Source organism: Oncorhynchus clarkii, chromosome 5 (assembly GCF_045791955.1).
Source record: "Oncorhynchus clarkii lewisi isolate Uvic-CL-2024 chromosome 5, UVic_Ocla_1.0, whole genome shotgun sequence".
Taxonomy (NCBI): domain Eukaryota; kingdom Metazoa; phylum Chordata; class Actinopteri; order Salmoniformes; family Salmonidae; genus Oncorhynchus; species Oncorhynchus clarkii.
The window spans coordinates 67968042-67993849 of record NC_092151.1 but is presented as its reverse complement, the minus strand read 5'-3'; the positions used below and the strand labels follow the sequence as shown (position 1 = coordinate 67993849).

The 25808-nt window shown below is 42.1% G+C and overlaps 1 protein-coding gene across 6 annotated transcripts; it reads left to right on the top strand.

Moving 5' to 3' along the window:
* The first annotated feature begins 1621 nt into the window (after nucleotides 1-1621).
* Nucleotides 1622-25808, top strand: LOC139409270 (epidermal growth factor receptor pathway substrate 15). Of its 6 annotated transcripts, none has more exons than XM_071154171.1 (25): nucleotides 1622-1727; nucleotides 4301-4342; nucleotides 4833-4922; nucleotides 5045-5092; nucleotides 5199-5294; nucleotides 5441-5503; nucleotides 5761-5886; nucleotides 6117-6176; nucleotides 6396-6608; nucleotides 6697-6842; nucleotides 7129-7291; nucleotides 8032-8114; nucleotides 11625-11697; nucleotides 17291-17452; nucleotides 17617-17805; nucleotides 18027-18359; nucleotides 18467-18529; nucleotides 18662-18845; nucleotides 18967-19011; nucleotides 19122-19495; nucleotides 19807-19879; nucleotides 19996-20066; nucleotides 20352-20499; nucleotides 20713-20900; nucleotides 23811-25808. In XM_071154171.1, the coding sequence occupies exons 1-25, from the start codon at nucleotides 1701-1703 to the stop codon at nucleotides 23955-23957; spliced, it is 3207 nt and encodes a 1068-aa protein (XP_071010272.1). In that variant the 5' UTR covers nucleotides 1622-1700; the 3' UTR covers nucleotides 23958-25808. The 6 variants fall into 6 exon arrangements, with proteins under 6 accessions (XP_071010272.1, XP_071010273.1, XP_071010271.1 ...); XM_071154172.1 differs by having other exon boundaries at nucleotides 19810-19879; nucleotides 23811-25800; XM_071154170.1 differs by lacking the exon at nucleotides 1622-1727 and having other exon boundaries at nucleotides 4207-4342; nucleotides 19810-19879; nucleotides 23814-25808.

Sequence of the window (25808 nt, the reverse complement as noted above, 5' to 3'; positions counted from 1 at the left end):
TGTAACATGGTGTGTAGTGTTTTACTATTCTTTTGACTTTCATTTTTTTTAAAGTGAATGGTTAAGATTTACATTAACAATGATTTCTCAATGACCCAAAGCTTGCAGAAGTAGGGAACGAGACATGGGGTGCAACAAAGGTAAGTCGATGGTCTCCTTTTTTTGTGTGATATACCATCAACTTTACCAGTTATGTTTAGATTGAGTCGTCATTATAATATGCCCTCTCTAAAAGGTGATGTGTGCATCGTCTCCTACCCTGTCAATAACATTTTTTTTTTTAAATATTTATTTATTTATTTATTTTTGCTGTCTACACAGGACCCTGAAAAGATGATGACGGACAGTCAGGAAGAGGAGAGAAAGAAACGGGATGGAGAAGAGATTAATAAAAAGGAGGGAGAAGAGGATGAAGAAATTGACTCTAAACACAAAGATGAGATGAACTCCTGAAAAGGAACCCTGTCTACTATGATCCATTGGCGCAAGGCTGAAGATGGGGGCTTTGTTGGCCTTTCCGTTAATGATTTATGCTTCTTCCCCAAAACAAATGGGTAGCTATTGTTTTGCCTACATCACAAGGGAAGGGGTGAAAACTAAGCACAGCAATTAGTTATGTTTCCATGTTATGTTGATAATCTATAGGAGTTCAGATTTGAGATTTGGTTGAAGATTTATTGTTAGATTTGAGTTTTTTATTTTTTAGCAGTGACATGCCAGTAATTGTTTTGAAAGTGAAGTTTACAACAATTTGAATCTCATCTCTGAAAACCAATGTTCTTTTGCTAACTACATTAAGTATATTGACCATCTCAAATTTCCTGACAATGTTTACCTCAATGCATTTTTGTTGAGTCTGTGCTACCTGATGTCTGGTAGGTGCTTGTACCCCAAACATGTATATGGCATTAGGATGGTGTGTGTGTATATATATATATATATATATATATATATATATATATATATATATATATCTCAACTGTTTTGGATATGGTGTGAAAGTCTACTGATTATCCTTTTCTGATTATCCTTTTCTACCTTAAATCAAATGCACCTATTTTCTAAATTGAAAATAACAAAGATCAGACTGCATACATACAGCTGTTAAGATATTCTAAAGCAGGAGGGTCTGATGCCTGACCATTGATATGTTAATCTTGGGGGATTTTTATTTTATTTTATTTTTTTAAACTGGAATTTTTCCCCCTCTGGTTTTTAATGTCAATGTTTCTGCACTGCTCTACCCTAAAGACTTGTCCATATGCTGATTGGAAGTTGACCCTGTTGTGAAACATTTTAGACTATGTATGGGGAGGCTGTTTTCATTTTATTGTTGAAGGAAGAAGTTCTTATACAGATTACTCTCCAATAATGCAACATAAAGGAAGTGACTCAATTTTTGGTTTTGTCTCATTCTTATATATTCTATAACGCTCACCGTGTGTGTCGCGTAATTTGAGGGTAACTCCACCTTCCCGTGGATAAATTTGCAGCGTTGCAAACAGCCATTCATTATTACACTGGCATTAAACTCGTTCACATTTACACCAGCGCACTGCTGCAGACAGTCGCGGGAGCAGCGCCATCTGACGTAGCTGATTGAATGACCCCCATTCCAGTACACAAATTCCAGTGCCTCGTTTTTAAAGCTGCCTCTTATCTATCGTTACGCAGAATGAAGTAGTGGGAACAGAAACATTATGGCTGCCAGTCTTTCCCTGACTCAGGTAAGTATTTTATTTCAAAACGAATGGTGATTAGTATGTAGGTGCCTTGTACTTATTGGGCAAATGGATTTAAGGACTAAGTGGTTTTGAACTGCTGTGCCTCGCGGTCTTGAACTCTTTTGAAGTTTTCCTCAACCCAAGATATGACTGGGTAAAGTTTCTGCCTAACGCCTTTAGCGACTGCGTAAGGGCGTTGCTAGTTAGGCTAACATTAGCTGCCTGTTGTGTCAATTTTGGAATGGTCGGATAGCTACAGTAGCTAGCTAGAACTTTTGCCTAGTTTTGTTTCTTTTGATTGTATTCACTGGTCACTACATTACCTAGCTAACTTTGAGAGCTCCTTTATTTCAATATGCAAAGTTCCTATTTGTTCGACTGTCAACATTTATTTGGAAGCGTAATGTTAGCTAGCTAACTACCAGTTTGCATTCATGCAGTGTGAGCCGCATAGAAAAGCTAGCACGGTAACGTTAACTAGCTTCAATCCACTTTCCTCCCTTTGTAAACTAACGTTTATTGTAACGTATTAGGTAGAGGATATCAAATCAGCTGTCCGATTTGACAGTTTTAATCATTTATTAAACTGCCAATACTAACTAACTAGGTAGCTTGCTATCATCAGCTAGTCAGAGAAGAGGAAGTAGCCGCATGTTGTCCCATATGACACTGCCAATGGCCAACTATGTTGCAGACGACCGCTGTTTTATTAATCACATTGATATTAGCATTGGTTTTCTGATTAATTTAAGTTGATAGTGGACGTTATTTGCCAGCAGTATTCTACTGGCTAAACTAGCTAGTTAGTTTAGCTGACATGGTGATATTGTTAATCTCATAGCTACTACATATTTTGACTGCATAATGATTGCGTTAACTATATGTCATTAACTAGCTAGCGAAGTTAGTATGCACTGATTTATATCTTTGTCTTATGTTATGGGATATTACCATTCTTCAATGGAGTGACATGTTCTTTACCTAGGCTGAGCTATACCAAGGCAAAAGACTGGGGTTGGTAACTACAGTTGGTGCAATTTCTTGGCAGCAGGGCTGTGCTGTGCGGGGGGAATAAGGATTGGACAAGAAAATACTGCAAACAGCACAGTATAGCTAGTATCATCTGCAGTTTTGTGAAGAGTATTCACTGCTATGCAATTAGTCACACAAAGACTCTGTGTTTAGGCAGCCAACAGTGCCAGGCACACAATTGTTTCCAATATAAAATGGTGTGGGGGTCTGGGAAAGATATAATGATCAGATTATGAATGTATTATTGAAGTAACATGCAATGTCATACACTTTTCAACGAGTAAGCTAGATCTATATGTCTTATATAGCCTTTTTGGAATCGTCTGACTCGTCTATAGTACTGTAAGGTTGCAGTTGTTAAAATGTTACATTTATTAGTTAGCTGTTCTTTGAATATAAATATTTTTGTAAAAGTGCAAAGGAGAAGAGCACATCTAATATTTAGTCTGTTCACAGAGAAAGCTCTTACTGGTCAAACACTCCCATTGTGAATGCACCATAAGGAGCCACAGGAAGTGAATGTCAGGAAGTCCATCATGGTTTTCTTCTTCGGAAATCAGAAAATACCCATTCCTTTATTACATTACTTGAGAGGCGCCATTTGTATGTTAACTTTAAACAAGGTGGGATAGTGCTTGTTATTGATGATTTCATACTTAGGCTAGACCTTATTCATTGTGTAAAATGTGGTAGTGCAGGCTATTCGTTTCTTTGGAGGAGTTCAGAAGGTTGGTTGACTCATGTTACTGAGGAATGTGATTATCAGTACGATTGATTATCTATAATGTTTGTATGTGTGTTTACGTCTATAATTTGTTTATGATGTTGACGTCAAAGTTGTTACGTCTGGAAACATTGTTCCCCTGCTGCTGCTGTCTTGGTTGGACTAGGTCTCTTGAAAAGTAGATTTTATCTCCGTGAGACTACCTGGATAATAACTTAGTTTAGCCTGTTGCTTGGACTAGGCATTCCACTTTCCTAACCACTTGATTTCAAGCGCTGCACACACACAGTACTGAAGTACACATTGCCAGCCTATGAATGTATTGGCCTAAATGTAATTGAAACCCTGTCTTGGTAGAGGAACTTGAGGCACACTGATTAACTATTAAGATGAACATGATGCATAATGCTCAGAGGTAACATTGATTTCCTGTAGAAATAGGCCTATTTCTATTTGTAATTTATTAGCCTTGCTTTTTGGCAGCTGCCAGGGCAATGTAATACAGGCTTGGCAAGAAGTCAAACAACCACTTGTGGATCTCAGCTAATGGGTCTACTGTGAGTGTACTGTGTTCTAGACGGTGTACTGGTTATTTAACTAGCTAGTGCTTGCACGTTGATATGTAGGCCTAGCTTTATATAATGGATTATATTTTTCTACTCAGAAGTCCTATGCTGCTTTGCTTTTGCATCTTGGTTGATGTTGGACAAATTATTGATTGACATGTAATCTTATGAATGGCTTGCTTGAAGGGTGTTGTCTGGCCCTTTTTACGATCATAAAATGTGTCTCAAGGAGCATTTTATGTCTATCTCCACAGCTCTCAAGTGGAAATCCTCTCTATGACAAATACTATCGACAGGTAAGGTGTCTTTTTGTGAGTCCATGGGCGAATTACCAGGATGTAGTACCTTGGTTTATAAACTGAGTAACAGAGAATCTCTCATTTGGATGAGGGCTGTTCAGATGAGAGAGCACCAGATAGAATGGGAAATGCTGTGTCGCATTAGCCAGCAACTGCAGAACTGCACTGAACATGTCTCCAGGCTTTTCTCCACTCTGTGATCTACTCTGTGCAAGATGAGGCTTCTTTATGAATTAATGATAACTCTTTGCTAACCCTGTCATTGCGGAGGCTCAAAGAGGACTAAGTGAAATTGTTAGACACTGCAATGGGAAAATGTGATGTATTAAGGACTCCCATCAAAGTATTAGCCTATACTTAAGCATACCTGTTTTTAAATACTCAATAACATTTTGTATTGCAAAGTCAGCACAAATTAGCTAGAGATCTGGTGCTTTTACTGGCTAATTCTTCTTTCTAGTGTTGACTTGTTTTGTCTGTTGTGTAGGTTGACCCGTCTGGTAGTGGACGGGTGGCAGCTGCTGATGCAGCCTTGTTCCTGAAGAGATCAGGCCTGGCAGACCTCATCCTGGGCAAGGTAAGATACTAGATGACACAGCTGATGGCCAGAAACCAAGCTATGGAACTTACCCAGTATGGTTGTTTACGGGAATTCCTATATGACTGATGTAATTTAAGTGATTTAAAATGTCTTCTTAGATCTGGGATTTGGCAGATTCAGAACGCAAGGGGTGCCTTAACGATCAGGTAGACCAGCTGTTACTTAGTAGATTTACAATGTCGTGTTGGACATATTCAAAGATTCCTTGTAGTAAGACAACCAGAATACACTTCTTGTCTCTGCACCCATCAGCAATTCTTCATTGCTCTCCGGTTGGTGGCCTGTGCTCAAAATGGACTGGAGGTGGCACTCAAGAGTCTCAATTTGGCAGTTCCTCCCCCAAAGTTTGTGAGTACAATCATCACTGAAACCCACAGTCTCTATTCAAGAAACAGACGTTTGATTTAATCGCATGTGAGCTTTACTACTGCAAAAAAAACAGCACCTTTGTTAATGATGCTAACTTTATTATTATTTTTATTTTTTTGTCTCAGCATGACACAAGCAGCCCACTTCTACCTGGGGGAGTGTCCATTGACAGCCCATGGGTGGTCAAGGTGAGGGGAAACCTATCAATATTTCTTAAAAAATGTAATCATGTAATTTTGTCCTGGTCTCTAATAATGAAAGCAGTAACAAACCACATGTGGATGACACATTTCTTTTTTTTAACATTTACCTCTTATTCAAATCAGTTTTTCAAAGCCATTTCAGGGGGGTTCCGAACCTTGCAAAATCAATCAATTACTTTTAACTAAAGTGGAAATTATGCTTGAATCACCCACCTGTACCATGTCCCTGTGTGACTTTTCAGACGGAAGAGAAGCTGAAATTTGATGCCATATTCGAAAGCCTCTCCCCCGTTGGTGGAATGCTCTCTGGGGAGAAGGTCAAACCAGTGTTGCTCAATTCCAAACTTCCAGTGGATGTACTGGGAAGGGTAAGCCTAACATACAGTATCTTCAGGGCTCCTAATGAATGAGTTTTGGTGACCACCACAGAGTAAATGCATGTGTGCCCACTGGGGGGTGGTCTTGTGTTAAACATTTCTGTTGCTTTTCCAAACTTGACTTGGATGGTCTATTTTACGACTGGTCTATTTTATTGATTTGATGAATTTTGTTAACGTATTGCTGGGTGTAGTGAACTCCCCCATAAATAATGTTGCAGGTATGGGAACTGAGTGACCTAGACAGAGATGGTATGCTCGACCGAGATGAGTTTGCTGTGGTAAGAAATGTTGAATCATTAAAGTGTAATATAAACATTTAGTATGTTGTAAGATGAAATGTGGACTATTTTGTCAGATTTAGTGTGGGGTTGTGCTTCTCAAATAGAATAATTAGTTTGTCAACATTGGACTTCCCTGATCTTACATTGAAACAGACATGAAAGGCAGATTTATGTATGTAAATCGTATATTTATGCGTATATGTTCTCCTTCATTAGGTCATGTACCTGGTCTACAGAGCTCTGGAGGGAGAGCCCATACCCATGTCTCTGCCTGCTACCCTTGTGCCACCCTCCAAGAGGAAAAAGCTCCCTGTTTCTGTACCCCCTGTGATGCCCCTTTTACCCTCGCCCCCCTCCATCAAAGAGAGACGCTCCTCCCATTCCGGGCCCAAAACCCTGCCCTCCAAACCAGCAGCGACCCCAGTCACAGTGAGTATCCTATTCATCCTAGTATGAAAGTGGGGCTGAAAGACTTACCCCCATCTCTAACAATCCTGTCCCCTCTGTCTCTTTTCAGTGGGCTGTATCTCCTCCAGACAAAGCCAAGTATGATGAGGTTTTTGCAAAGACTGATCTTGACATGGATGGTCTGGTGTCTGGGCCTGAAGTCCGAGATATCTTCCTAAAGACTGGCTTGCCCTCCGCCACACTAGCACGCATCTGGTAAGACATATCAGGACATGTTTAGTATAATTCAGGCGACTTAGATAATATGCAGTGCCTGCACTTGCATTTACTAATTCAATCTGGACATTGGTCATACAGGGCTGATTTCTGGACCTAGAGTAAATTATTGGACTAAAAAGCTATTTCAATTAAGATTTTCTATTGAGCAGAACTAGGCTTAATATGGGTCTGTGACCTGCCTATAGTTTGACAATATTATGCCCATTCCTGGAGGGGTAAATTGATCTTTCTATTGTGTAATGTGGTCATCTGTGTTCCACAGGGAGCTCTGTGACATTGGGGACATAGGGAAGCTTACCAGGGAACAGTTTGCACTAGCGCTGCATCTAATTAACCAAAAACTGACCAAGGGTGTGGACCCACCCCAGAACCTCTGTCCTGAGATGATCCCTCCCTCAGACAGACTAAGCGTTGCAGCCAAGCAGGTAAGACTCCTCTCTATTGTCCTGAACGTTGCAACCCAGTCTTAGACAGCCAATAATCATAAACTGTGAATATCTTATTTTTATCCAGTGTATTTCTCTATGAAGAATGTCGGACTATTTTGATGAATAGGCTACTTAATTGTGATGCGGATTTGGTAACGTCTATTTCCTGATGTTTTACTAAACCTTTCCTTCCCTTCTCCTGTGGTGTGGGTTTTTGTGTTCTAGCTTGCTGCTGTGTCTCTGACCCTGTCTGTGTATGCTGTCTCTTTGCGTTCTTCCTCATGACTCATGCATTGTACACAAGGTGGGATCTCCCTCTAACTGGGGACTCTCCTGAGTGTTGGCTTCACGGTGTCTCCGGTTAGCCCCTGGCAGTGTCACCCGCCCATGTACCTACCTCATATTTCCTTGGCTTTCCTCCTAGTTCAACTGTTAGTCATTTTAGAGCCCTCTACCATTTGTTTGCATGTAGATGTGCTTTCGGTGTTGTCCCCCATTCAGTTTATCTTGTATGGGTCATTTTGTGATTTCTTTAGCAAAATGGGTTTGATTTAACTGGTGAGATTGATTAGTTGCCACTTTAGCTGGAGGCTCATATTATTCCACATCGTGTTTGCCATTCCATTGAGTTAATGTTTAGACATTGTGTATATGTTGTAGTGTATGTCTGGTCAGTAAAGCTACACTGATGTGAATGTAAACATTGTTTTCTGCTCTCAATGATCTCTCCCCACCAGAGCAATGCAGCAAATCTGGCAGCAGACTTTTCTGCCATCAAGGAACTGGACTCGCTCAGCAATGAGATTGTAGATCTACAAAAGTGAGTGGCAAGCAGTTGTGTTCGAGGGATGGGTTAGCTCCAGCTTTGTTTTGACAGGAGTTTGTTGGAGCTTGTAACTTCTCCTATTAAGGTTGCTATGACAGCCAAGGAACTGGGCCTTGCTCCGTCTCACATTGGAATATTTCAGGGAATACATGGTATAGTTGCATGTTTTAAGGGGAATCTTGAGAAAAGAGACAAGGTATGTTTGTTGTCTGCAGAAAGAGCAGATGGAGGGGAGCTGGTAGACTGACCAGCTGTCCAGGGACTCATAAGTGCGGAAGGGAGCCTTCAAGCAGGGTCTCCAGGGGTTCTCTGTCTCACTCTTTGTGTGTGTATGTGTGATGAGGGAGAAACACCTGCTGAAGGGGAAGGTGCGGGGAGGGGGGGGGGGGTCTCTTAAAATGGACCTCTTTATAGTTTGTAGTTGTTACTTCCCTTTTCTGGTAAACAAAGATTGAGGATAGTAGTAGTGTGCATCAGTTTATGAATATCAGCTGTAAGTCTCAATTTTAGGAAAGATGAGGAAAATTTGGATTTTAGCATAGTGGACCATAAACTGCAAAGATGATTCATGTTTTCAAGATTGCTGTGAGTGTCCTCGAAGGTGCTGCTGTCCTTGAGGAAAGGTATTCATGCGGTGTACTCTACCCTATGGAGGGGCATTGGATGAAGCTGTGTTTTTTAGCTGAGCCTGAGAGCATTACTGGGTGAGGGTGTCATAGATTTAGAATGATTGTCTGAAACAAGCATTTTCTTATTTTTGGCTGACATTGGAAGAGGTGCATGGGATGTTGTCTACACATGTTGTTTCTGGATGATTGCCAGCCAGGGCATTGCAATATACAGTCAGTTAAGTTAGTACTCCTGACTCGTACGTCGCCTACCTCACTTCAGATTCTCTCAACTGGCTCTACACTCTCTCTCAACATGTGGGGCTGTTTGTATCTGGCTGCCTTTTTGTTTCAACAGTCTTCATGTTGAGCAAAACATTTCTATTATTGATTTGATTAATATAATCTGTAGTAATATATATTCTGTTGCATATGCCTTTTGGCATTTTAGTGTTCTACCTTGCTAAATTAATGGTTGTGTTATTGTCAGTAGATTTAAGGATTTGGACTTGGTAGGTAGAGCAGATAACCGAAGAGGTCCTGCCTATTCTGCATATTTTCACACATTTTAAAATATCTTTTAAATCTTTATTTAACTAGGCAAGTCAGTTAAGCAAGTCAGTTAAGCTACCCCCCTACTTTTTTCAATTTCCACCTGAAGACGTACCCAAATCTAACTGCCTGTAGCTCAGGCACAGAACCAAGGATATGCATATTCTTAGTTTCATTTGAAAGAAAACACTGTTGTGTAAATGTGAATTGAATGTAGGAGAATATAACACAATAGATCTGGTTTAGATAAAACATATGTTTTTTTCATTGTATTTTTATTGTATCTTTTAAAATGAACAAGACAAAACAAACATTCAGATAGGATGATGGGGACAATTTCAGTGAAAAACATAAGAGGGCAACAGTACTTGTGCAAAATTTCAGAATGATGGAATTTTTGTTCTCATTTTGTCTGTCATAGTTGAATTATACCTATGATGAAAATTACAGGCCTAATCTTTTTAAGTGGGAGAACTTGCACAATTGGTGGCTGACTAAGTACTTTTTTGTCCCACTGTATATAGAGTACAGGGAACATAAGGTTGAATATATTATTATAGACCTGCTAGATCTACTGTCTCTTATATTACTACAGACCAGCTGTATCTACTGTCTCCATTTCACTTTGGCCATTGTTGTGGGCCTGTCCTCCCCTCAACAGCCTAAAATAGGCTATTTCATGTGGGGGTGGGGTGGAGCGGCAGACACGCATCTCGGCCATGCTCCCGCTAATCCACAATATGTGTGTATATATACACACACAAACATACCCCCACCCACAATGTATAGCCAACGTGTACTTTACACATTTCATTACATTTTTATATATTGCTACTAATTTTTTTTTTAAATCACATATTTTATATTATGTCCTCTCCGTTCAAAAAATATTCCTCCATTTGGGAATCGCTAAATGAATCGTCCTCCAACAATCTCTGTCTCACGTTCCTGATCAATTTCTTCTAAAATTGTGTGTACATCTGTATATCTAGACTTAGATTTAGCTTTCTCCTACTTAGTCGCCATACGGATTGATATATAAACAGCTGAAGATGCGCTTTCCCAAAACAATGCTGTGCGTAACATGCGTGGCTCCTTCCGGTATGAATCTTCAATGGCGAATAACCCTCTTTACGCCGGAGTTTACTACATGGGTTGGTCTTTCAACACATAACCATTACATATTGCAGTTTAGCTCAGGTCATTGGCTATCTACCCAGCTAGATTTCAAGACAATCAGTGGTCATTGGGTTAAAATACAGTCAATCAACGAAACAGCGGTCATATCATTGGTGCACAATGATGTCATTACTTGTTGTCTTCAAATCGCTTTCTTTCAGTCAATACGTCCCGCGAAATGACCCATCACATTTGGTTGTGTTACAAACAAACCAGTTGACTGGAAAAGTCACGTTTAGTGTGTGTATTTACATCGAATGTGTCGTCGAAAATTGAATGAGACGGAATTCACGACACAAGCGGTTCACAAAATGTTTCGTGTTAGGCTATAAAAAATGGATTTTTATCAACAATGAGCATTTCGATTGCAAACCTAGGAATATCGTAAACAATTTATTTAATTGCTATTTGTGATGTTACGTTTTTTATGGGGCTTTGTTCTCAGATAATCGCATCATAAATCCTTTTTTAAATCTGACAACGCAGTTGGATTAGCAAGATTCTAGACTTTCGACCCATGTGAGACATTTGTATTTTCATGTTTAATATGACTATTTATGTAGCGATCACCGTATATTGTCGAATTTAATCCCGCTAACGGGTCGGTGTGCAGAGAGGTTAAGAGCTAATTCTTATTTTCACCCTAGTGGGTTAACTGCCTGTTCAGGGGCAGAACGACAGACCTTATCAGCTCGGGGATTTGAACTTGCAACCTTTTGGTTACTAGTCCAATGCTCTAACCACTAGGCTACCCTGCCGCCCCCTCATCACATCCTCTGCTCCTTCCTTTTTACCTTGTCATCTGACCATGCAGGGATGGGAGGGGTAGGTGGGAGGATGAACTGACAGGGAAAGGAAAGATATTCATCCCTCCCTCTCTGCTGAATCACTGAGACTTCCTCTAGGCAGCCATCTACACACAGCCCTGCCCCTCTCTCCTCCTCCTGCTCTCCCATCTGCCAGAACACACACACACACACAATACCCTCTCTCGCTCAAGGCTGTTGCTGCAGGCATTGGTCGGTCAGTGTGGTCTGCTACAGAGGATCAGGATGGTGGTGCAGGGAGAGGAGCTGTCATCTGGTGGTGGGGTGGTAGCCTGGCTGGGGGTGCCCTCAGTCTCCACGGTGATTAAAAACTCATGTCTTCTGTGCTGGTCTTACAGGGAGAAGAGCTCTGTAGAACAGGACATTAATGAAAAGGAGGAGCGTGTCAGAGAAAGGACCAGTGAAGTCCAGGTACAGTAAACTTGCTGCCTGCATGCCCTTCAGCTCTCTCACTACCCTTAGATTGTTTATTTTCATGCAGTTGATGACTGACTGTATTGTCTGAATTCGTTTTTTGTTGTTGTAAGATGTTACAATGCTGTAATATTCTACTGTTTTAGCTGCTCTTGTTGAATGTGTTAGCGGTAGTCTGCTTGGTTCTATTAGGCTGTGGCTGAGCAGAAGAGAACATACTCCCCTCTGTCTGTGCGTCTGAGTATGAGTCAGAGCCGTCTCCAGTAGTTCTATGATGCACATGTCTACACAGTGTACAAAACATTAGGAACACCTGCTCTTTCTATGACTGGCTGACCAGGTGAATTCAGGTGAACACTATGATCCCTTATTGATGTCACTTGTTAAATCTACTTCAGTCAGTATAGATGAACGGGGAGGAGACGGGTTAAAGAATGGCTTGTAAGCCTTGAGACAATTGAGATTAGAGGTCGACCGATTATGGTTTTTCAACACCGATACAGATTATTGGAGGACCAAAAAAGCCAATGCCGATTAATCAGCCGTTTTTTTTTAAAATGTATTTGTAATAATGACAATTAAAACAATACTCAATGAACACTTATTTTAACTTATTATAATACATCAATAAAATCAATTTAGCCTCAAATAAATAATGAAACATGTTCAATTTGGTTTAAATAATGCAAAAACAAAGTGTTGGAGAAGAAAGTAAAAGTGCAAAATGTGCAATGTAAGAAAACAAACATTTAAGTTCCTTGCTCAGAACATGAGAACGTATGAAAGCTGGTGGTTCCTTTTAACATGAGTCTTCAATATTCCCAGGTAAGAAGATTTAGGTTGTAGTTATTATAGGACTATTTCCCTCTGCCATTTGTATTTCATTAACCTTTGACTATTGGATGTTCTTATAGGCACATTAGTATTGTCAGTGTAACAGTATAGCTTCCGTCCCTCTCCTCGCTCCTCCCTGGGCTCGAACCAGGAACACAACGACAAAAGCCACACTCGAAGCAGCGTTACCCATGCAGAGCAAGGTAAACAACCACCCCAAGGCTCAGAGCGAGTGACGTTTGAAACGCTATTAGCGCGCGCTAACTAGCCAGCCATTTCACTTCGGTTACACCAGCCTCATCTCGGGAGTTGATAGGCTTGAAGTCATAAACAGCGCAATGCTTGACGCACAACGAAGAACTGCTGGCAAAACGCACAAAAGTGCTGTTTGAATGAATGTTTACGCGCCTGCTTCTGCCTACCACCGCTCAGTCAGATACTTAGATACTTGTATGCTCAGTCAGATTATACGCAACGCAGGACACGCTACATAATATCTAGTAATATCATCAACCATGTGTAATTAACTAGTGATTATGATTGATTGTTTTTTATAAGATACGTTTAATGCTAGCTAGCAACTTACCTTGGCTTACTGCATTCGCGTAACAGGCAGTCTCCTTGTGGAGTGCAACGAGAGAGAGGCAGGTCGTTATTGCGTTGGACTAGTTAACTGTAAGGTTGCAAGATTGGTTCCCCCGAGCCGACAAGGTGAAAATCTGTCGTTCTGCCCCTGAACGAGGCAGTTAACCCACCGTTCCTAGGCCATCATTGAAAATAAGAATGTGTTCTTAATTGACTTGCCTAGTTAAATAAAGCTTAAATCATTGTGTAAAATGTTTCTTTTTACGATTGTTATGAAAACTTGAAATCGGCACTAATTAATCGGCCATTCCGATTAATCGGTCAACCTCTAATTGAGATGTGGATTGTGTATGTGTGCCATTGAGGGTGAATGGGCTAGACAAAATATTGAAGTGCCTTTGAACGGAGTATGGTAGTAGGTGCCAGGCGCACCGGTTTGAGTGTGTCAAGAACTGCAACGCTGCTGGGTTTTTCACTCTTTAACAGTTTCCCGTGTATATCAAGAATGTACCACCATCCAAAGGACATCCAGCCAATTTGACACAATTGTGGGAAGCGTTTGAGTCAACATGGGCCAGCATCCCTGTGGAATGCTTTCAATACCTTGTAGAGTCCATGGCCCAATGAATTGAGTCTGTTTTGATTGCAAAATAATTAATTTGAATTAAATTCATTTTAATTAATTTTACCCCTTTTTTCGTGGTATCCAATTGTTAGTAGCTACTATCTTGTCTCATCGCTACAACTCCCTTACGGGCTCGGGAGAGACGAAGGTTGAAAGTCATGCGTCCTCCAATACCCAACCAAGCCGCACTGCTTCTTAACACAGCGCGCATCCAACCCGGAAGCCAGCCGCACCAACGTGTCGGAGGAAACACAGTGCACCTGGCAACCTTGGTTAGCGTGCACTGCGCCCGGCCCACCACAGGTGCGCGATGAGACAGGATAGCCCTCCCTAACCTGGACGATGCAATGCCAATTGTGCGTCGCCCCACGGACCTCCCGGTCGCGGCCGGTTACGACACAGCCTGGGCGCGAACCCAGAGTCTCTGGTGGCACCCGGGAGGCCAGGAAGGTGTTCTTAATGTTTTGTACACTGTATAGTGCACCGTATTGATGTTGAGATTGATGGCACAAACTGAACTGATGTGATGTAGCCTCAAGCTGTATAGTTCCTGCTTCAGTAACCAGGTTTCCATCCAACAATTTATACTTGAGTAAAGTACATGTTGGATAAAAAAAATGGGCCTGATGTAAAAATAAAATGTCGGTAAAACGTTCCAAATGATGACAAAACTAAATACGCTAGACAGTGGGATCCCTTTTTGTTTTATTTTAGGGATCCCTTATACCCCTCTCCCGCTCTAATCCCGTTAACGGGATTGATTTGACAACATCCAGCGAAATTGCAGCGCGCCAAATTCAAATCCAGAAATACTCATTAAAACAATGCATTAAACATACAAGTGTTATACATCAAAATAATGCTTAACTTCTTGTTAATCCAGCCGCTGTGTCAGATTTCAAAAATGCTTTACGGCGAAAGCAGACCATGCGATTATCTGAGGACAGCACCTCTCATACAAACACATGAAAATCAGATTTCAACCAGGCAGAAGATCTTCTGTTAGCACTCCAAAATGTCCCACAAACATCACAAATGGTCCTTTTTGTTCGATAATGTCATTTTTGTCCCAAAAATGTCCATTTATTTGGTGTGTTTGATTCAGAAATACATCGGTTTCAACTCGCCCAACATGCCTACAAAGTATCTAATAAGTTACCTGTAAACTTGGTCCAAACATTTCAAACAACGTTCCTAATCCACACCTTAGGTACCCTAAAACGTAAATATTTTATAACATTTAAGACGGAATTAACTGTTTCTAATACCGGATAAAAACAATGTGTAGCGCGTTCCAGGTCACGTGCACCAAAACACTTGAATCCATCTGAGTGACACATGGAAAGAATAGGACAACTTAATTTCTCAAAAGAAAAACATCAACCAATTTCTAAAGACTGTTGACATCTAGTGGAAGCCATAGGAACTGCAACCAGATTCCTATTAAAAAGGGCTTCCCATAGAACTAGTGGAAAACACATTGACCTCAACATTTTTTCCCTGGTTGGATTGTGCTCGGGTTTTCACCTGCCAAATCAGTTCTGTTATACTCACAGACATTATTCAAACAGTTTTAGGAACTTCGGAGTGTTTTCTATCCAAATCTATGAATAATATGCATATCCTAGCTTCTGGGCCTGAGTAGCAGGCTGTTTACTTTGGGCCCGCTTTTCATTCGGACGTAAAAATTCTGCCCCCTAGCCCAAAAAGGTTTTAACCGCCTTAATGCGCAAATATTGATAACCATCATATCGAAGTGAACTTGGAGTCACGACTCAGGAAACCATGTAGTTTATTAGGATACAGATAAATTATTTAATGATGAACTTCACAGGGTGGTGAAAGTGTACGATCTTGATGCACCTTCACAATAACTATTGAATGTCTAATTCTGGTGACATGATTGACGCTTTACTGCCGTCGGACAAATAAAAAATATTCTCGCTCTCAACCATAATCTCATTTAGACTAGCCAACCCGCACTGTATCTGCGAGATGTTGGCATGTGCTAAAACCGGAGTCGGCACATTTGCTATTTAACTTCAGATTTTTATTGGGTACGTTAAAAATGTAGGAGAAAAGTGTGCGCTACGTCATCACGCACTGATTTTTATCCACAGCGAGTCCGTTTGTGGGAAACACGACCACTGCTGAGAGAATTTGCATATTTTCTTTATGTGGATTTGAGAATAATTGCATGAAAATCTGCCGCCAATTGGCTGGAAACCTAGCTAGCGATATTTAAAAAATTACATATATTTTTTTACAATTACCTCCATGTTATTATCAAGGATATTAATTGATTTATTGATATAACCTATTTAGAGGAAGTATGTTATTATACTTTCATATTCTGTCATCAGGGGTTGGCAATCTTATTTTATGCAAACAAATGCATTTTTAGGAAAACATTAAGTGTTCTTGAATAAGCCAGTGCCATAGCAGAGGTGTATCACCTGTAAACCATAAGCCTGTGTGTGACTATCACCTTGTCTCTATTTGATCTTACTGGATGTATGAATGTCAGGTTTATTATCTCCTCTCTGGTCCTGACTTCATTAACATTTTTAAACACCTAGAAAAAGGTGTACATTACCACACGTTCATCCCAAGTGATCAAACGTAGAACTCTATAGGCTATATTAACTTCCATTCAAGATGAATTGTCTGCTGTGTATTTGTGAAAGACTGCTTTTTCTTTGGTACTGTAGGTGTTAGCCAGTGGTGTGAAAGGCTGCCATTAGACAGACAGCACTGTTTTCTCACCCCAGGGTTCTGCTCCGCAATGACCAGTCACTGCCAATTAGCCAACATCCATATATTCATGGTGGGGGAAACTAGCTGATTTTTCAAGAGCTGTATGAGTAACTAAGATTGGATTGTACAGTAAAATGTAAGGCCCAAAAAACATTTCCTCAGTGATCATGGATTATTCTCTCTACAATACATGTTTATTAAGTCATATTGTACTTTCTGACTAATTAATTATTCTGAACAAAGAGGGATCAATAAACTATTTGCATGTTAGTAGACTAGCCATGAATCCTTGGCACGTGTAGCAGTCCCTTCAAAATGATTAGGAGATGTGGGCAGGAGTGCTTTGCCGCTGTGCTGACGTTGGTTTGATAAATGGTTTCTATTTTGAGCTGCGACTCCCTGGCTACTTTAAACAGACATAGCTTAGAGTGCAGAAGCTCCCTAGAGGAAACGGACAAAGACTTTCATCCTTCTGAGCCTGGGCTGAGGAGTGGCTGATTAGTTTTATACCACCAACCACACCCTTCCACATACACTTCCCCAAGAAACCTTATGTAGGCATTAACACTAAGTCAAAGTGTGATGCCACTTGGGTAAACTCGCATTGATTTGGTTGGAGCACCTCCAAGCACCTCGTCAAGGCTGGCAGTCATAATGGTTAGACTCTGACACATCCTCTCTGCAGACTGCTCAGTTAGTCTCTATTCCTATCCTCCTCTGCTCCTCTATCACTTATTTTTCTCTTTCTCTGGCTGTTATGTGACTCTGTTATGACTTCCCCCCCCTCAGGAGTTGCAGAATGAGGTGCAGACGGAGAGCGGGGTGCTGCAGCGGCTGCAGTCTCAGCGCCAGGAGGTCCAGGATGCTCTGGAAGAGCTGGACCAGCAGAAGACCACTCTAGAGGAGCAGCTTGGTCACATCCGCCAGCAGTGCAGCCATGAGAACCAGCTGGTGAGACTACATGACCTATCAACCAACCATAACCTCACACAGCACCTGGAACACCTTCAGAGAGGAACCAGTCAATAGCATGTGTATTTGTTGGTCCGCTTGTCCTCTATTTTGTTTTAACTCTTCTTTTTTTTCTCATCGCGTGTGTGTGTGTGTGTGTGTAGATCTCATCACTAGAGGTGGAGCACGCGGAGCAGGAGCAGAGGATAGAGGAGTACGAGGAGCAGCTGGTGCAGGCCAGAGAGGAGCTGCTTCGGCTGCAGGAGGAGACGCATCATTTGGAGGAGAAGGTGCAGGCAGCGCGGGAGCAGCTCACCCCCTTGCAGGAGTCTGTCCGAGACTCCGTCTCTCAGGTGAGTCTACGCAGTGGTGGCATGGTGCAAAGATTTAATGGTGGTGAGACAGAGCAAAATCAACGATTTTATAGTGATTGGTGTAAATTCAGATTTCACTAATGTCTATTCCTGACATAGGAAAATATACAAGAGAATATCAGGTAACGGGTGAGTTAGTGGATTGCTCTCTCTCTCCCTTCTATCCCTCTGCCCTTTACCTCTGTCTGCACTGGGGGCAGGTGGAGCAAAAGCTGAGTGATCTACAGTTGGAAGAGAGGACAGTCACATCCCAGCTCAGCTGGAAGAAGGCCCTAGAGGCGGATCCAGTGCTGGTGAATGGTTCAGTGGATGAGCAGCATCAGGAGGACCAGGCAGAGGAGCTGAGAGTGGAGCCTCCAGCCATCCAGCCACAGATGGGGCCTGTTGAACCGAGAGAAGAACAGATAGAAGTAGTGAAGGAGGACAGGTCTAAGACCCCAGAGGAACCGGTGCCTAAGTCTGATGCCTTTGAAGACCTCTATAACAGCCTGTCTTCCACTACCTGGCCAGTACTACAGGACAACCCTGTGAAGGCAATATATCATACTCTGAAATATGTCATTTACAATTTTGTTCATAAGTCTGTATTCTGTCATGCCATCATGATGTCTGAAATGTGTTTTCCCTTCTCTTTCCTTAGGAGCACATTAGTCCTGTTGCTTTCACTCTCCAGGAGCAGAGAAGTCCTACTTCTGAAGTTGAGGTAGAAGAACAGGAAGAGGAGTCATTTTAAGCTAGCACTCCCAATGAACAATATGGTCTCATAATCTTTAGCCATTGGATTCTTCCCTGGGCTCATGCCTGACCACTGTACTGATAACCTGTATCTTCTCAGCAGGTGGAATCCCCAGAGCCAGAGGGGAGACCAGAGTCAACTGAGCCTCCGCAGGCTGCCCCGCCTGCCCTGCCCCCACAGACCACTCCCCCTCCACTCCCTGCCCAGCCTACCATGTCCCCAACGACCAGCCCCCCTCCGCTCCCTGGCATGGACTTCTTCCAGTCAGACCCCTTCATTGACCGTGAGTTCCCCCTCCACCTCACAAATGGTACAATTAACAGGAGCCATTTCGAACTTGAAAAACCTATGTATTTAATGACATCCCAACTGATTATTGTATTTCCTGCCGTCTCTCTGTGCAGATGATCCATTTAAAGATGATCCGTTTGGAAAGGCAGATGTTTCCTGTGAGTGAGTCTTATTAACTCACCAAATCGTATTATCACCATATCAGATATTTTCATATTAGCCTATATTTTGAATGTTAACCTATAACATAGCTGTTCTTCATCAACAGATCCGTTTGGTGGAGACCCGTTTAAGGGCACAGACCCCTTTGCTGCTGACTCCTTCTTCAAGCAGTCTTTGGCTGCCCCCTTCCCTTCTGCTGACTCCTTCACCCTCGCCGACCCCTTCAGTGGCAGTGCCAGCCTAGCAGAGCCCAATCTGTTTGCCGCTCCGCTCAACAATGCTGCCGGAAAGGACCCCTTCAGCTCCAAACCCCAAAACAAGGCAGCCAGGGACCCATTCAGTGCCAAGGTCAACAATGTGGATGCGGATCAGTTTGGATCCAAAATCGACTCCCTGGCAGAGCCAGATCCGTTTGGCTCGCAGGGCACAGCAGGCCCAGATCCCTTCAGCTGCTCCCAGCCAGGCTCTGAGCTCCCCACCGTGAGTGGTGCCACCATAGAGATCCTATTAAATTAACATAGTATTCTCATTCCTAATTCTATGGGTGCCACAGTGCTCAACTGTCCATATGCCTTAGGAACACTCACTCAGGCAGCTACCCAGTTTACCCCAATCCCTCCCCCTTCACCAACACTTTGTGTTAATTATGCTCCCAGAAAGACTCTGTGCATGGTTTTGAAGTTTTGAAGACTGTGCACTTACTCCTGTCCTTAATTATTCTAGCTAGGTTGGCACTGTTTTTTGTAAGGATTTGAGTCATAAAACTGACATTGTATGTGTTTTTCTCCCAGAAGGATCTCACTGCAGCAACTAATGACCCTTTTGCACCTGGAGGCACTGCAGTAAATACTGGCTCTGACCCAGGTAAGATTCCAGGGATGGAGCTTCCCTCTGGGCAGTGGGTGGTAGGGCAGATGGTAGCACCCTGTTTGGCTAAACTGTGTGTGCTGAGTAATATCTACACTTTGTGTGTCCTTCAGATCCATTTGCTGCCGTCTTTGGCAATGAGTCATTTGGACTTGGATTTGCAGACTTCAGCGTACTGGCCAAGGTAAAATCCTGATTGGGTTCTCTAGTTGTCCCTGTTGTGTATCATCATCGTGAGGAGGACTAGGGAGCACTAGCTATTAACAGGGACTTCCGTTTAACCTCTGTGTCCTTTTTTTAGATAAGGAGTAGTTTGATATCTGTGGGTGTGAGCATGTCTGGAGAGAACTGCCTGTTAACACATCCCCCTCAATTATTCATGCTGTCAAGGAGGAAGGTGTTGGTGGTGTTGATGTAAACATAAGAGAGTAGTCAGTCATGCTCTTCTGGACCTCTGGTTGTTTGCCAGTCGAACAGTTGTGACCCCTTCACCTCATCGTACCCGTCCAACAACAAGAACCTGTTTAAGGAGGACAGCCAGCCCAGCAGCCCAGATGTTCCGCCAGCTTTGCCCCCCAAGACGGGAACGCCCACCAGACCTCCCCCTCCACCCCCAGGTCAGTTCTCCTGCTGCTCCTAACTCTGGAAAGCTTATTTTCCTTCATGGTGTTTGTTGTCAGTGCTTTTCTACTGCCAATTACAAGAAGCAGAATGGCATTTGTATTTAAAACATGGATATTTAGTACCTAGTGTTTTTATAGTCCTTGTTACACTTGTTAGGAGTTCTTCCCTGGGCGCTTCATTCCTTACTGAGGTGTGTGTGAATGCAGGTAAGAGATCCTCCATCTCCAGATCAGAGTCGTCGGAGTCTTTCCACAGACGGGGACCATTTCTGCCCCAGGGCTCAGGAGATTCCCCTTTCTCCCAACCTGCCAAGGACACTGCCCAGGACCCCTTCGCCCCATCCTCACCCCGCCAGCCCGCACGGGACCTTGACCGATTTGCCAGCTTTGACAAAGTGAGCACCTCCCCTGCCCCCTCTCACCTTCCTGACAGCGACTAGGTCGCCCTCCTCTGTTTCCTCGCTCACAAGGCACATCCAGCAAACAGCACTCAGCATCTCCTCCATCCATAGCCAGACTCTCAACCTTAACTATCTGAGGAGCATGTTAAGGCCTTAAGGAACTCTGTGTGTGTATATAGACTTTTGATTATTTTAAATGCATTCCTTTGTTTTGCTAAAGAGGTCATCTCTATAATTTTGTTAATTTCTCTATATTCCTTCTGCCTTGTGTATTCCATAGTTATTTTATTAGCAATGTTATGTTTCTTTATGTAAAGTTTTATTTATATCTGTAGTTACATTTCTGTTTATTTCTAAGTTGAACTGGAGTTTAGCCTTGTAATAATTGAAGATGTTCCCTTGATTAACTTGCACTGCCTATCTTTACTCATTTAATAGTGTAAATATAGATATACACTGAGTGTACAAAACATTAGGAAAACCTGCTATTTCCATGACGTAGACTGACCATGTGAATCCAGGTGAAAGCTATGATCCCTTATCAATGGATCTTGTTAAATCCACTTCAATTAGTGTAGATGAAGGGGAGGAGACAGATTAATGAGGGATTTTTAAGTCTTGAGACATGGACTAGACAAAATGTTGTAGTGCCTTTGAACGTAGTATGGTAGTAGGTGCCAGGCGCACCGGTTTGAGTGTGTCAAGAATTGCAACGCTGCTGGTTTTCATGCTCAACAGTTTCCTGTGTGTATCAAGAATGGTCCACCACCCAAAGGACATCCAGCCAACTTGACACAACTGTGGGAAGCATTGGAATCAACATGGGCCAGCATCCCTGTGGAACTCTTTTGACACCTTGTAGAGTCCATGCCCCGACAAATTGAGGCTGTTCTGAGGGCAAAGGGGGTGCAACTCAGTATTCCTAATATTTTGTCCACTGTGTATATTAATAAACATTCTAATATATTTAAAATTCACTGAGTGACATTAGTCACCACTAACTGGACTAAAAGCACACACGTATTCTGCATATCACTCATGAGCCCCTGGTTGGCTGTGGATGGAAAGGCTGCTTGCTTTGACTCCTGTGATTTTATTTATTTAGCACAACCCCAGAAAGGATGAAAGGCTTGCTCGTGCTCCTTCTCCCTCTGACTGCCTCCACCCTGCATGACCTCCTGCGCCCTGCACACACTGTGTCCTTGTGTCTGATTGGCTGGTTCCCAATGACCCTCCACAGCTCCTCATCACCCTCTCACTCTGACTGGAATCATTCCTCATCCTGCACCATTTGTCCTGCTATTACCACTAATACCACCCATTAGCACTGACTGCACTGTGGAGGATACTTCTGCTCTTGAGTTTTTACTCTTCTGTTCCTCAGTCGAATAAGCTCAATAAAAGGTCTGAAGGGTTCCATCTCTGGGCTCCATGTGTATCCATATATTCACCAGGTTGATTTCCCACAGATTGCTGCTGTTTGTGTAACGGGAGTTAAGAACGTACCATAAGCGCGCTCCACAGCTAACTCAAAATGTTGTGGATTGAGCCATCCAATTGGTACCTTTTTTGGGTGGCTCAACCCGTTGGAACATTGTCAAGGAGAGCAGTCACATGTGTTGGCAAAGCAGAGGTCCCGAGTTGGAGCCAGTTTATGAGCCGGGAGGGGGGGGGGGGGAGTGGTACTAGCTAAGAAAGCAGCGTGATGTCTGTAACATTGGGTCCTTTTTTATGTTCTAATATGATGCGTCAATTCTGGTGTAATCAAATCCTGGATTCAATTATGACTTGAGCTGTAAAAAAATAACAATCGGTTTGCTCTGAATTCACTAACCTAGTTTTACTAGCCTCTTTATAAGCATGTATGGATGTTTGTTAAATTGAGTAGCCATTTTATGAGTAGAGTAGCAGAAGTCAAATGGTCCAGAGGGTTGAAAGGGCAAAAAGGACCTCTGTCTTCAGATGAACACTAATGTGTGAATGACTCCGTGCATTAGGCAATTGTGGTCAGACTACTTCGACTACAGTTAACGTGATTGAATTTGTGCATATAGTTCTAATGACACTACTTACTACTAGTTGTTAACCTTTGTGCTCATCTCTCTTCAAAGTACCCTTTATTAATATTTGTGCCAAACACCAGGCAGTGAACAAGACTCACATGCTCATTATCAATAGGGAAGTAATAATCTTGTAAAAACAGTATAATGTCTCCCAGGTCTTGACTGTTAACCTTTGTCACCTCCTTGCCAATGTGCAGAACTCTATATAGAACTTATGCTTTCTCTTTGTCGATCTACCACATCTCTCCTTTTGGTATCATTCACATGCACTTTAGGACTTGTCGCAATCTGAGCCAATAGTCAGCATATTGCAGTACAATACTGTATTAATTTGCATTCACATTGATATAGATGGGACACTGCAGAGACACGCATGCTTCTTATTATATTCTGTATGTACTCACTAAACACTAACCAGGTTTTGCCATCCCACTGTCTTATGTGCATGATGTCTGTTGCTGTTTGAAACAGACTTGTAAATTCTGTCACATGACTCCGGGGTGGGGGGTAATACATTTTTCATTTTGATTTTAAACATTGTGAGAAATTGCAACTTTGCTATTGGAACAAACAAAAAGCTATATTGTAATCTGTAGAATGGAACAGCTTACCATAACCAAGGCGATCAGTATGCTGTTGCTTCGGAGAGACATGGCTGTTTTTAATACAGAGAATTACAGACATGCTGTGTCTTGGGGAAATTTGTGACCAATATGGGATGTTAAATTCAGTGGATGTCTTTGGGGGGGGTAGTAGTATGTATTTTCTGGATCTCTGAGGTGTTCTGATGGGGCTGTGCTGTGTCTATGCGTGTGTTTTTGTGTTTCTATGTGGTGTGAAGCAGCAGTACCCTACCGAGGAGGACATGATTGAGTGGGCGACGAGGGAGAGTGAGCGGGAGGAGAAGGTGCGCTTGGCCAGACAGGCACAACAGGAACAAGAGGATCTGGAGCTGGCCATTGCCCTGAGCAAGTCGGAGTTCTCCTGAAAGACTCTAGTCATCCCTTGTGACCCAGCACGCACCAAAGGAAGGAAGGAGTGAGGGATGGGGAAAACTGAACTAAAGGGCCTACTATTCGGTCCCAATTAAGATATTTGAGTATTTGCTCCTCGCTCCTACCCACCCACCAACCCCCACAATTCCACCAACTGTCTTTTGTTTCACTCACAATTGGCATTTTCAGAGTTTGTCTATGTAATAACAAATCCTCATGTTTGTTATTTTTGGTGTTTGGCTGAGTAGTAGGTATAGAGATGATTGGCTGTTAGACTTCAGTAGTCCTCCTGATACAATCTCCATGTCTATACTGTATGTGTAGCTGTAATGTCCCCTCATTTCAACTACACAGACCATATTGCTAATAACCAACTGCAAAAGTTCAGTCCCCATCTGCATGTCTCTTGCCTGCTCCAGACCAGAGGGTATTGAGCTCTTTAAAAAATATAGACTTTATATGATTAACTCTAACAAGATAAGAAAATTCTAATCATCTAATTCATCTGGGTGAAAACCAATGTCAAATTGGAATCCATATGTGATCAAGCGTTGCCTGGGGCAAGTGACCTGAGTAGTTGTGCAGGTTGGCTGCTCTGTGGTTGCCCCATTGATGACAACCCCAATGCAAAGAATTCCAGTAGTCTGGTCTTTCTGGTTCCTCACGTGTGTAGGTGAAAAAGGCTACTTTACATTTTGATCATAATCTTTGTGCAAACCAGAAAATACTCCTGACTTGCCCAATGGGTGCCTTTTCAGACCTTAATGTCAATCTCTGACATTCATCTGGCTATACACCAGACATCTACAGTACAGAGTGAATTGGATTTCATGGCTGGGGTGAGATCTTGCTTGTGTAAAAAAAACAATGTTCTTAGATGACCTGACGTATGTCCTTACGTCAAGGTCTACCAAACTAAATGAATTAGTGTTTTATGAGTAGAGTAGCAGAAGTCAAATGATCCAGAGGGTTGAAATGGCTAAGAGGACATCTGTCTTCATATAAACACTAATGTGTGAATGACTCCATGCATTAGGCAATTGGGATGGTCAGACTACTTCGACTACAGTTAACGTGATTGAATTTGTGCATATAGTTCTAATGACACTACTTACTACTAGTTGTTAACCTTTGCTCATCTCTCTTCAAAGTACCCTTTATTAATATTTATGTGCCAAACACCAGGCAGTGAACAAGACTCACACTTACAAAGCCCTGTTGTGTTGGCAAGGAGAGGCCGAATTGGGGGTGAAATTAAATGAAGGCATGTTAACATCTCAAAGCATACCATTAAAAATGTTTTTTTTGTTTGGTTATTTGTTTTCAGATGAAATGAGACTGTCACTAATCAAGAGGGCTATACTGTGAACGTACACTGTTGACAAGGGAAAGGCAAGGCGCTGGAGTGATATGGGCTGACTGTTTTTCTAACCAATGCACAACTTCTCCTGCTTTTCATCCAGGTTGTTTTGAGTTCATCAGTAGAGAGCATTCTGTAAATGAGCTTTGTGGTCAGTTATGACTTTCTAGTGTTTTTCATTCAGTACATGGTTCTGTTTGTAAATACAATGGAGTTGTCGATTCTCCTGAGACAGCGGTTTCTTTTATACCCTCATCTAGTATTTAAAGGCTATCAAATACTATTGATCATTTGTATAGACTTCTATTTTCAAATTACAAACCACTTTTCTTTCTAGGCCGTCTACGTATAGGCTTTTAAAAACGGGCTAATTGTAGGCCTATTTTAGTTAAAAATGTAAACATGTCAGTATTGGGAGTTATGGTCAGAATATGCAACATTTTAATTGAAAACAGAATAATAAATATATATGTCTCGAACAACA

What these genes read in the sequence shown, in the direction of transcription:
- LOC139409270 (XM_071154167.1), top strand. Translation starts at nt 4,214, where the DNA reads ATGAATGGCTTGCTTGAAGGGTGTTGTCTGGCCCTTTTTACGATCATA. An exon ending in AGGGGTGCCTTAACGATCAG is followed by an intron (nt 5,093 to 5,198) that starts GTAGACCAGCTG and finishes TGCACCCATCAG; the next exon opens with CAATTCTTCATTGCTCTCCG. An exon ending in ACCGAGATGAGTTTGCTGTG is followed by an intron (nt 6,177 to 6,395) that starts GTAAGAAATGTT and finishes CTCCTTCATTAG; the next exon opens with GTCATGTACCTGGTCTACAG.